Source organism: Hyalella azteca, unplaced genomic scaffold (assembly GCF_000764305.2).
Source record: "Hyalella azteca isolate HAZT.00-mixed unplaced genomic scaffold, Hazt_2.0.2 contig2705, whole genome shotgun sequence".
Taxonomy (NCBI): Eukaryota; Metazoa; Arthropoda; class Malacostraca; order Amphipoda; family Hyalellidae; genus Hyalella; species Hyalella azteca.
Genome location: NW_025932970.1, coordinates 117,723 through 130,375, shown reverse-complemented (window position 1 = coordinate 130,375; position 12,653 = coordinate 117,723). Strand labels below are relative to the sequence as shown.

The 12,653-nt window shown below is 38.6% G+C and overlaps 1 protein-coding gene across 1 annotated transcript in view; it reads left to right on the top strand.

Annotated features, from left to right (window-relative positions):
- The window catches only part of LOC108679776 (1-phosphatidylinositol 4,5-bisphosphate phosphodiesterase classes I and II-like), a 71,588-nt gene extending 59,173 nt beyond the window's left edge, over nt 1-12,415 (top strand). The window contains exons 14-24 of the mRNA XM_047885656.1: nt 1,659-1,744; nt 2,066-2,162; nt 2,716-2,925; nt 3,552-3,706; nt 4,245-4,409; nt 5,069-5,886; nt 6,723-6,870; nt 7,323-7,495; nt 7,821-7,965; nt 9,223-9,304; nt 11,813-12,415. Coding sequence (XP_047741612.1) covers nt 1,659-1,744; nt 2,066-2,162; nt 2,716-2,925; nt 3,552-3,706; nt 4,245-4,409; nt 5,069-5,886; nt 6,723-6,870; nt 7,323-7,495; nt 7,821-7,965; nt 9,223-9,304; nt 11,813-11,844 — 2,111 coding nt within the window. The 3' untranslated portion in view covers nt 11,845-12,415. The remainder of the gene's footprint in view (nt 1-1,658; nt 1,745-2,065; nt 2,163-2,715; nt 2,926-3,551; nt 3,707-4,244; nt 4,410-5,068; nt 5,887-6,722; nt 6,871-7,322; nt 7,496-7,820; nt 7,966-9,222; nt 9,305-11,812) is intronic.
- The last annotated feature ends 238 nt before the right edge of the window (nt 12,416-12,653 follow it).

The window sequence follows — 12,653 nt, the reverse complement described above, 5'->3', positions numbered from 1 at the left end:
AATTAAGGAGCGTTTTAAATGCAGATAATTTAAATTAATTTGCTCGATACAATGGGGAGACATATTTAATGCATCGTTATAATAGACAAAGTTATGTTCCTTAAATAAAACCCTGTCAAAAATAAATATGGCTTAGAAAATGCCGTGGCAATGTAGATTGAGAAAGCACTTTAAATTAAGCGTCATAAGAGATGAAGTTTGCACGGCTATAGAGTATATGTAAATAACGATAATAATTGTAATAAAGTGGAGTCTTAAAACAGAATTCTCAGTAAAGTAGAATCACGCATGGAGACAGTGCATGTATTAAATTAGTGCAAAAACTAAATTATATGATGTTTCGAGTCACATTTCATTTGAGGATCAGCTGCATAATTTTTAGAAAATGAATGGTTTATACCGACCGCAACAAATGTCGGTTCTTGAATGTATCAACCTTAATTGTAGTGTTGTCGTTATTTTCAATTTCGTTATTTGCGTTGTCGTTATTTTCAATTTATTTCCCTTGCTATGTGAGTTGTAATTGGATCTTATGAAGCGCTGTAAATTTGAAATACTGTACAAGCTAAAACTGTAAATATACTTGCACTTCTATCACTTTAAATTCAAATACTGTAAATACAAACAAATGAGATTCGAATTCTGTATCCCATTAGTGGCAACGCATGTTAGTGGCCAGCATTGCACAATATCACCATCACTATTGTTGCGGACTATTTAGTGCTTTTCAGCGCAACTTTTATCTAAGGCAGGATTAATTGAATACGCGTGCATCAGGTTTCTTTCTTTTTCTTCATAATCCCAGATGACACGGTTTCTGGAAATAAACCAGTACAAATACAAAAATTCAAACTAAAACAAACAAAAGGTCATTGAATATATAAACAATATTCGCAAATATTAAACATTACAGTAAATAACCAAGGCTTTCTAAACGGCAAAGAAATATTCAAACAAGAGAACTAAGCTCACCAAAATTCGTTCCTGAATAAAGTTTGGTCTGTACTGCGCAGCCGACAGGTGACTAATGAGAGAAAATGTTCAGCAAGACCACGGAATTAAACTACTATTCTAAAGCAAATGTTGCGTTCACAACAACTATTATATACCTTCCCGTACACAAGCATGATACGTGACTCCTGATCATGGGAAACATTTCATCATTCACCATATCATTTCATCATTATAAATCTTGTAGGTTAATATGGGTTAATATTTTATAAATATAATTGCTACAACATCATCACAATAATATTGTATCAATTCATGATGAATGACTATAATAATAAAATCTTGCAATGATGAAATTTATTCAGCCCCCGCATACCCGTACCTCTGCACATAGCCTAGCGTTACATTATTACTTTTTCCTTAATTTATTACATGCTTTAGAAATGTTAAGAATTCTGGTTTATTGAAGTGTTTGTCTTATTCTGCATGTAAGTGTATCATATCTAAATGTCACCGAGCTAACTTTCTCACCCGCCACACACGCAACACACGTCACACACGTCCCCGCTCGCCCCACACACGTCACACACGCCACCCATACGCAACACACGCCACACACACACCACACGTCCCCGCTCGCCACACGTACACGCAACACACGTCACACACGTCACACGTCCCCGTTACAACGACGTGTCTCTGAGCAGTGGAGGCGGAGGCGCTGGAGAGCTCCAGCAGCGACGATGACGACGAGCCTGGCGCCTCCCCTGAGGACAGACGCGCGCAGACCAAGGTGAGGCCATGCCGATGATGGGGACGATGATATCTTCAGTGCTGGTGGCGATGATGGCTCCCGTTCACCACAACACGATGTTGTCATTCATCACAAAACAAAATAGAACTGAAATTATTGTTATTTTTCTATAGGATAAGTTGTAAAATTAGCATTGAAACAAAATGCAAGCTTTTTAACGGCAGTAAATATATAAGCCAGCCGAGTGAGTCCTCGTGATTCATAATTCTGAGAGTAAGAGTAGTATCTTAGTTACTAATTATTTTATTTATTGCGAATTATAATGCTCTGTAAGAATATATGTAATTCACTTGATCTCAGGACACGGCGAGCGAGGAGGTGGAGGCGGGCGCTGAGATATCCGAGCTCGTGAACTACATCCAACCTGTGCACTTCCACTCCTTTGAGGTGGCCGAGAGTGAGTCATGCTTTATTATTATTATTTTGCTATCTTAATAACGCTAATGTTAGTTTAATCGGAATATCATCAATCGAACCAATTTGTTTAATAATATCACTGTTCTATTTAATAGAACGAGTGATGCTAACCTACAGAAAAAGTCATCATTTCCAAAGTTTAGATCGATCATTGTTCTAGTGTCACCCAGTGATGAGGTCACCATTTCTCGAGTTTAGATCGGTCATTGTTCTAGTGCCACCCACTGAAAGTCACTATTTCCAGAGTTTACATCGGTCATTGTTCTAGTGTCACCCACTGAAAAGTCGCCATTTCCAGAGTTTAGATCGGTCATTATTCTAGTGCCACCCACTGAAAGTCACTATTTCCAGAGTTTACATCGGTCATTATTCTAGTGCCACCCACTGAAAGTCACTATTTACCCACTGAAAGTCACTATTTCCAGAGTTTACATCGGTCATTATTCTAGTGCCACCCACTGAAAGTCACTATTTCCAGAGTTTACATCGGTCATTGTTCTAGTGACACCCAGTGAAAAAGCCCCAATTTTCAGAGCGTAACCGAAGTTACGAGATGTCTTCGTTCGTGGAGACCCAGACCCTGAACCTGCTGAAGGAGAACCCCGTAGAGTTCGTTAACTACAACAAGCGGCAGTTGGCGCGCGTGTATCCCAGAGGCACTCGCGTAGACTCCTCGAACTTCCTGCCTCATCAGTTCTGGAACGCGGGGTGCCAACTGGTCGCTCTCAACTACCAGACTCTCGGTCAGTTCTCTTCCGTATTTACTTATTTAATACGTAGTTACTTACAGCTATATACTTACTTACAACCATTACTTACAGCCATTTACTTACTTACAGCCATTACTTAGAGCGGGAGTTAGAGCCATTACTTACTTACAGCCATTATTTAGAGCCATTTGCTTACTTACAGCCATTTACTTTCTTAGAGCCATTACTTACCGCCATTTACTTACTTACAGCCATTACTTACAGTCATTTACTTACTTACAGTCATTACTTACAGTCATTTACGTACTTACAGCCATCACTTACAGCCATTTCCTCGGAGTTCTCATTGATATTTACTTATTTAACACCTACATTCTTATTACGTAATACGTAAATACTTATATTAATAAATATTTCAGTTTTACGATGATAAGGAATGTGATATTAGTTAAGGGTGGGGTAAAGTTAGGAACGGCGATGTTATCAGTTGGTTATTCGTAACTATCAAACTCTGATAGATAAGAGCATCAGTATTATAAAACGCTTTTACAGCATTACCAATTTCTACTTGACAATTAACCCGTCCGTAATTTCTCTTTTTGACTTGAACACCATTTTGGATTACCGTTCTAAACCGGTGGTGTTTGTTTATTCCCCAGATTTATCTATGCAACTTAACATCGGACTGTTCGAGTTCAACAACAGGTCGGGTTATCTCTTAAAACCTGACTTCATGATTCGTCCTGACCGACGATTTGATCCTTTCGCCGAAAGCACCGTAGACGGCATCATAGCGGGGACCGTTTCTGTCAAGGTTTGTACAGCATCTCAATGAATTATGGAATGATTTCCACCAGGGAATTTCAACAATAGATATGAACGGTTTCTGTTTCATTCATGCACCTGCTTAACACATCCTTATTAATTTGTTTGCTCAGATCGTTTTCTTAGATTGCTGAGCAGCAATTATTTGTGAAACATGCCCATCACTCGACTCCTATAGGTGGCAATTCAGTCATTATTTTACACCGCTATTTGTGCTGCTTTGTTGTGCTCTGCTCTAGTGCTAGGTAATGAAAGACCTGGCAGTCTTCTAATTACCGTTATTTAAGAATAAATGGGAACAATTTACCTGGCTTAACGAAATCAAACACTTATCAGCTGTAATCAAAATCCATACCTACATTGGAAACAGATAATGGATGTTCGAATTGAAATATTCATCTTATTTTTTCTCTAGTTACCTATTACAGTCTGGATAATATATAACATAACACGTGATCGACATAGCCTTCAAGATCAATGGTCGAATAAAGATATAATTATTGTGATGTATAACGGACGCTGGGCAGGTTATATCGGGTCAGTTTCTGAGCGACAAGCGGTCGAGCTGTTACGTTGAAGTTGAGATGTACGGCCTGCCTGCCGACACTGTCCGTAAACGCTTCAAGACCAAGACCGTCCCCAACAACTGCATCAACCCTGTGTGGGACGAAGACCCCTTCGTCTTTAAAAAGGTGAGATGAAGATTCCTTCGTCTTCAAAAAGGTGAGGTGAAGATTTCTTCGTCTTCAAAAAGGCGAGGTGAAGATTCCTGCGTCTTCAAAAAGGTGAGGTGAAGGTTCTTTCGTCTTCAAAAAGGTGAGGTGAAGATTCCTTCGTCTTCAAAAAGGCGAGGTGAAGATTCCTTCGTCTTCAAAAAGGTGAGGTGAAGATTCCTTCGTCTTCAAAAAGGTGAGGTGAAGATTCTTTCGTAGTCTTTTAAGAGAGATTGTAGTTGAATGTGTAATCCTAAAACAATATTGAATTGATCGTCATTATAATAGTTACCTACCAATACCTACGTTGCAAAATTGTTAACATGGCCACCTGGACCTTTTTAACTATCGTCGTGTTGGAGGAGGAGATCCAAGATCAATCGCTCACGATCATTTCTGGATCATCGAATAACTGCAATTTAGGATCGTTTCTTAAAAAATATAGTGACATAAAAAGCGTAGATAAAGCATTTTGGTCTACAGTTAGATCGAACTTGAATGCATCGCATATGTGGACCACAGGTAACTTTACGATTTAAATATAGGATGTTCCTACAACTAATGGTCAGTTTTAGGTGCATTCTCGATTCAGTTTTCATAGCGTAATCAACAATCGTTCTCTTGTTTAACGCGTGTAGGTCGTTTTGCCGGAGTTGGCTACCCTGCGCATCGCAGCGTACGAAGATACCGGCAGCAAGCCTCTCCTAGGTCACAGGGTTTTGTCTTTGGTGGGCCTAAGACCAGGCTACAGGCACATCGTGCTGCGCAATGAGGCTGGTCAGCCTCTAGGTCTTCCTTCCCTCTTCGTGTATATTAAAGTACGGGACTATGTGCCCGATGGTCTTAGCGACTTCGCTGAGGCTCTCGTGAACCCTATTAAGTATCAGAGCGAGCTCGAGAAGCGTGCCCAGCAACTCTCTGTCTTCCAAGACGACGATTTCGACGATGAGGCCAATTGTGCACCAAACACACCCGTCGTGACGAGCTTTAGAGAAGCATCTGGTGTGACGAGCGGTGGTGGCGTGACGGCGGGCGACGTAAGTGGAGAAAAAAGTGGTATTGGTGTTGACGTTGGTGGTAGTAACGGTGACGTTTTAGTAGCTCCGGGAGGAATCCCGGCAAGTCTAGGTCCTGATTGTGGTGGACTTCCACGAAGACAAAACTCGGTTTCGCACAAGTCCACATTAACCACTAAATGCAGTGAAGAAAAATCCTCTCTTGAGTTCCCGGGCTCGGCGCTCGAGTCTGTCGTCATAGAGGCCGAGGACATCGAGAAGTTGAGTACTCATAAGACCTTCAGAGAGAAGAAGCTCAAGACTGACAAGGAGCTCTCAGAAATTCATAAGAAACACAAGAAAGAGAGACAAGGACTGGCTAGCGGCGTTGATAAGAAGAAAAAAGAACTCGTGAAGCAACATTCGAAGCTAGAGAAGAAAATGTCATCGACTAAAAGCATGTAAGTACTTGAGTGCTAAGCAAGTAGGTAACATTGCAAGTATATATAGCAATCGTGATTACTCCTAATTTGCGAATTTCTAGCCTTGTTACTTACTTGTTCAGTTTATGTGATGGATATTTATTCGATGTAATTAGCATTTAGTAATTTATAACGACTCACTTAAAATTTATCTCCAACGAAATAGAAAAAAATTATCATTTTTATTTTGACCACTGCAATTATTGACGTCTAAAAATCTTACTCCCCTGCTGATTTTGCAGCGCGAAATTAAGTAATTACCCCAACGACTAATTTTATTGCGAGCGCGAAACGCCACATTAAAGTTTGCGAGGCGACTTATACGTCCACTTGGTCATAGCATAGCCTGGAACCAACGGCAAAATATTTGTCCATTTGACGAATGAGCTTGATACATTAACAGCAAACACTAAAGCGTTAAGCGTCCTTCTCATTAACCGTAGAGACGACACTATAGGGTTAAGAGTTCTTCTTATTAGCCGTAGAGACGACACCAAAGGGTTAGGAGTTCTTATTAGCCGTAGAGACGACACTAATGGGTTAAGAGCTCTTCTTATTAACCGAAAAGACGACACTAAAGCGTTAAGCGTCCTTCTCATTACCCGTAGAGACGACACTAAAGAGTTAAGCGTCCTTATTAACCGTAAAGACGACACTAAAGCGTTAAGAGTCCTTCTCATTACCCGTAGAGACGACACTAAAGCGTTAAGCGTCCTTATTATTAACCGTAAAGACGACACTAAAGCGTTAAGCGTCCTTCTCATTAACCGTAGAGACGACACTAAAGGGTTCATAGCATTTCTCATTACCCGTAGAGACGAGAGCAGTCCCCCGACGCGGCTAAGCAGTGAGCACCAACACCGCCTGCACGAGGTGACGCAGAGCTACCAGGCCGCCCTGCACGCTCTGCTGCGCCAGCAGCTCGAACTTGAGCGCAAACTGCAGGAGAAACACCACGAGTCGGTCTGTCTGCTCCAGCATTAATTAAATATATTAATTAAGATTAATCTTAAGTGCAATTGTCATGTGATAGTCTGCCGGAAAATTGTAAGACGTGAATTGAATTCCTGTAAATAAATGAATCTTGTATGCAAATTGAAGGTTAATTGTCACATTAAGCTGTCACTGCGGAACGGAACAGCAAATACGTTTTGATTGTAGCGTTGCATTGTTACTCTGAAACAATAGGTAAATGACTAATTAATTGCTAGTGATTAAAATGACTAATAATTAATCAGAATTCTGGTCAATTGCAATGTTGCACTGTAGCAATGAGCGCACACTTCAGACCAAATTGAACTTACTTTGTAATACAATTGTTGTAATATAAATACACTACGGAACATGATGCTGGCCGTGCTAACAGTTTTCTCATGATGCCGACCATGCTGACAGTTTTCCCGACTGTATGACAGCTGTACATGGTGCTGGAGAAGCTGTTGAAGCTGTCGCAGGCCGCACAGCTCAAGAACCTTCAGAACTTACACGACCGCGGCGTCGAGGACCTCAAGAAGAGGCAGGAGGAGTACCTCAGGGAGGAGAGGAAGGTTCTTACCAAGCACACCACCGACAAGCTCGAGCTCGAGAGGTGCGATAAATAGGTTCTGATTTGATATTAATAACAGGGTTAAATATATTATAAGTAATTTTTGGAAACGCGTAATAAGTTGAAGTAAAAGCAATGTTTGTAATCGCGATGTTTGATGGGAAATCTGAAGATAATTCATAGTTATAGGAGCGCTAGAAAGATAATGAGGTATAATAGTAAATAAGTAACCTGTCGAAGTAATAGCAATGTTACGACGATGTTGATAATAATAATTTAATAAGAGCGCTATAAAGATAATAAGATATAGTAGTAAATAAGTAACATGTCTAAGTAATAGCAATGTTACGATGATGTTGATGAACAGAATGAAGCGCGAGATGCGCAAGGCTCTGGTAGACAGAGGCACTCAGGAGCGGCAGCGTCTCACGGAGATTTACGAGAAGAAGAGAGAACAGCTCGAGAAGAAGCAAGAAGAAGTCAGGAGAAAGTTTGAGGAGGAGAGAGAGAAGGTGAGACATTTCATGTGTGGTGTTACTCATCTTAATGGTAATTGGTTAATGAGGTAGTCACTCATTAGTATCTCACGGTTATCTTGTCAAATAGTGAGCAGGGTTTTTTCACTGCTGATATGTTAGTTAATTATTAATTATTGTGGGATAAACAATTGATAATGGTAATATTTGATTAGTGATAACATTAGATACCGGAAAGCTAATTATCAAAGCTGTTTATTTTATGTTTGAAATATGTATCTAGTTAAAGCGGTTACCTCAATTCCCATTTAAGAACTCTGTAATCTCTATTACATTTTTAAGTGTATTGCAACTTCAAAATCATTCATACCGTAAATAAACATCGTGTGTTCCGTTTGAGTTTGACAGTCTCTGTTTACTGTTACTCTCATAGGCTTATATTAGGCTATATTTTCTGTATAGGCTCTGTTTTCTGTATAGGATCTGTTTTCTGTATAGGCTCTGTTTTCTGTATAGGCTCTGTTTCCTGTATAGGCTCTGTTTTCTGTATAGGCTCTATTTTCTGTATAAACTCGGCTTCCTGTATAGGATCTGTTTTCTGTATAGGCTCTGTTTTCTGTATAGGCTCTGTTTCCTGTATAGGCTCTGTTTTCTGTATAGGCTCTATTTTCTGTATAAACTCGGCTTCCTGTATAGGATCTGTTTTCTGTATAGGCTCTGTTTCCTGTATAGGCTCTATTTTCTGTATAGGCCCTGTTTTTTATATAGGCCCTGTTTTCTGTGCAGGCTCTGTTTTATGTATAGGCCCTGTTTTCTGCATAAGCCCTGTTTTCTGTATAGGCCCTGTTTTCTGTGTAAGCCCTGTTTTCTGCATAGGCCCTGTTTTCTGTGTAAGCCCTGCTTTCTGTATAGGCCCTGTTTCTGTATAAGCCCTATTTTCTGTATAAGCCCTATTTTCTGTATAAGCTATGTTTTCTCTATAGGCCCTGTTTTCTGTATAAGCTCTGTTTTCTGTATAGGCTCTGTTTTCTGTATAGGCTCTGTTTTCTGTATAGGCTCTGTTTTCTGTACAGGCTCTATTTTCTGTATAGGCCCTGTTTTCTGTGTAAGCCCTATTTTCTGTATAAGCCCTATTTTCTGTATAAGCTATGTTTTCTGTATAGGCCCTGTTTTCTGTATAAGCTCTGTTTTCTGTATAGGCTCTGTTTTCTGTATAGGCTCTATTTTCTGTATAGGCTCTATTTTCTGTATAAACTCAGATTTCTATATAGGCTCTTCCCTTCACTCCCATAGGCACGACGCGCGATCCAGGAAGAGTATGACGAGAAACTGAGCTCGGTCGAGAGCTATTCTCTGAGCGAGGACGTCGCAAACTGTACGTATAAGCCCAGCAGCAGCCCCAAGAAAACTTTACAGTCCGTAAAAAGGAAATTGACGCCTTTTTCATAGTGATTTAAACGTCGTTCTGTGATGATGATAACTCTTAAATTTTGTCCAGTCAAGCGAAAACTTTTGTTGTTCATGGTTGAACTTCATCCAACATTAAACTTTTTAACTTTAAATATTTGTATCAGATAATTGATACGAATTCAAAGTTAGGCGTGTATTTTTATCGCAAATAATTTTTTTAAAGAGTATTTATAAATGTCACATGACCTTACCCATTCAGTTTGCTTCCTTAATTATAGTTATTTTGTGACTCATTTTAAGGTGCATTCAATTCATCTGTTCAGTTTGCAAATTCATCATTTTCTTAAGTCGGATTTAAATCATTTAATTCGAATTAAGTAATGTTTACCAAACTTATTTTTTCTCGCACTCTTATAAATTAATGTGTCGTCATATCTCATCGTGACTGATGTTAAACGTCAATTACTTTTTAAGCAACATGTTTATTTCTTCATTAAAAATGATTATAAAAATGTAAATACTTACGCTAAAGATTATCACTCTTTAACAACGCAAAATCTTAAGAATATATTCAAATCGAATCAATTAATCTTAGCAAAAAGGGACAACTTAGCAATCAATTACGATTTTTATCAGTATTTTTCCGCGTATTGAATTTATAAATTAGAATTGAATTTCCTTCAATCATTTTTGTCATATTTTTAATTGTTTTCGTTTTATGGACATTTTTTTCAAAGCCACATAATTTAAATTATGTATTACCGTGCCCTTGCAAAATGTGATATAAAGTATTAACTGACGCGCGCGAAAGAAATATGAATTGAAGGTGAGATTTTCATGCCAGCATGAAATGTTAATTTGTTGTTAAAAATGTGAATTGAAGCTCGAACTGTTATAACAGCAAAAAATGTGAGTTGAATTTTAAGTTACGATGCAAAGAAATAAATTATATGTTGCTTTTTTTTTTGCTGAAAATGTAATTAAAATTTCTAATTGTCGTGCAGACAAGAAATAGGAATTTCTTGTTAAAAATTAAAATTGAAGTTGAAAGTATTTTGGTGGCGATAATGGTGAATTCAAGTTGAAATTATCGTATCGTCAAGTAATTTGGATTGAAGTTGGAATTATCGTGTCAAAGTTGTGAATATGCAATTTCTTTCCCCCAATGGGCAATGAAGTGAAAATGTTGAACCCGCTCGAAGTGGGTATATGTTTCGAAATTTTAAAGGCTTGCGACGCATAACTTTACTTGTTTATTTCATACTTGATGGAAAATATATGAAGTCTACCGTATAAAAATGGTATTGATATTCCAGATAGAAAGTCGTCTAGTGACTTTAAAATTGTTCCGCCAGATAGACAGTTTCTTCCACCTGACATAAGCTAGATGCTAGAAGAACAAAAAAAACTGGTTCTGCAAAATTATAGAAAAATCTAATCGCAGCACTCGAATACCTACAATCAATTCGTACTTTAAATTTATATTCATGGAAAACTTATCCATTACTCGTTCCCTTAAATACCCCAAGAATACATGTCAACGCGGTAGTATGGTGAAAATTGTTCAGAAACCGGAATTTTTTTTAGCATATTAGTCGCAGAAATATCTACAACCTCAGATTCAATATTAAACTTTCCATATGTTGTCTGTAGAAGCCTTTGTTATAGTTTTAAAGTACCTGTGTATAGCTCCACGTGAGTGTTTTTAAAGACTTTCATGTTGTTATGGCTGCATTAAAGGAAGCCTTCGTACATTCCCGCCCACTAATATTTTTCGTTAACAATTTTAGAGAATGTCTTCAGTTCTCGTGATTTAGATTTACCTTGTATGTGTATCTATGTTACGGGACACACTACGAATGTTGTTCAATGAAGCTGCTCAATGCTCATGTCATTAATATGACGCGACTGGAAATTTATCTCAACATGAAGTGACTGAAAATTTATCTCAACGGATCGAAACTTCAATTGAAATAAATTACAAATTCTCTATATATTGGATAAACAACGCTCTTGAGCGAAAAGTTTTTCTTATAATTTTTGTGCAATTCTCTCTTGGTGAAGGCTCTTTGATGAGTGCTGTTGATGAAACTTCTGAATGAAGCCTTTTGTCCTTTTTTAAAAATTGTGCGACTTTTGTAAGATAACGGGATATAATTTTTTGCTCTTGCGTGCATTAATTCCAATAATCCAGCAAAAAATTACGCGTCGTTTATTTTAATTCAAGCGTTAGTTCATTTGTACCTCGGCGCATCTATTTGCTCTGCCTGACTATTTAGTTTTATTTTTACCTTTTCAACTTTCGGGACTATTTTAACTTGACTAATAATGACCTTACGCTAATTTGTCGTTGGCTAGTTTACATTCTAGACCTCTTGTAACATGGTTTTTTACCTAACATGACTTAGAATGTGTGAAGAAGAACTGGGCCAGTCACGTAGCGATGTTCGCTGTGATACGTACTTTTGTGCAGCGTCGACGTTCCTTAGCGTAAAAATGGCATAGCGAACCACACCTCTGCTGTTGTTGTGCCCTGGTATCTACAGTGCACCATCTCTGCGCACACTCTGCACTGCTGCTTCTTCTCACTCTGCACACTCTATGAACTGACCTTCTTCAAAGGTTACTCTCCTCCAGTATATAGTTACAACCTTTCAATCTCCACACACCCGCTACACTCCTCTCACCCTCTCTGGAGGTCACTTCTCCCTCTACACTGCCGATCTCCCGTAATCTGCACACACCCGCTACTCTCACCCTCTCTGGAATTCACTTCCCCCTCTGCACTGCCGATCCCAAAAAATCTGCACACACCCGCTACTCTCACCCTCAGCAAAGGTTACTCCTCCTCTTGTTATGCACAGTCTGTTCTATGCAAGCAAGTTGTTCTATTGCTCACTAATTGTCCTTAATCCTGCAGTTACGAATTCCTCGCTAATTTTAAATATTGACCACTCAAATATCTGTATCACGCTGTTTCTTAGCTCTGTTTCATTAGCTCACGGAAATTTATCTATTTGCTTGTCTTATATTTATTACTTCTTCATTTTTATTGTATAAATTTTATACTAATATTTTTTTGTGACTGCATCCTTATAATTTTTGACTGATTTTTCTATATTATACGAATTTTACGAGACTCGTCTGGAAGAAGTCGAACCGTTGTTACACTTCTTATCGTATCTTAGCATTCGTTTTCAGTTTCGTATCAGTTTTAATGGCCCGTGGCCAACATTATGTGAATTCTGATTTTTCAACCTTCTATATTTTTGTTTCGTATTTACAACGAATATCTGTCTTTTCTGGCAACTAGG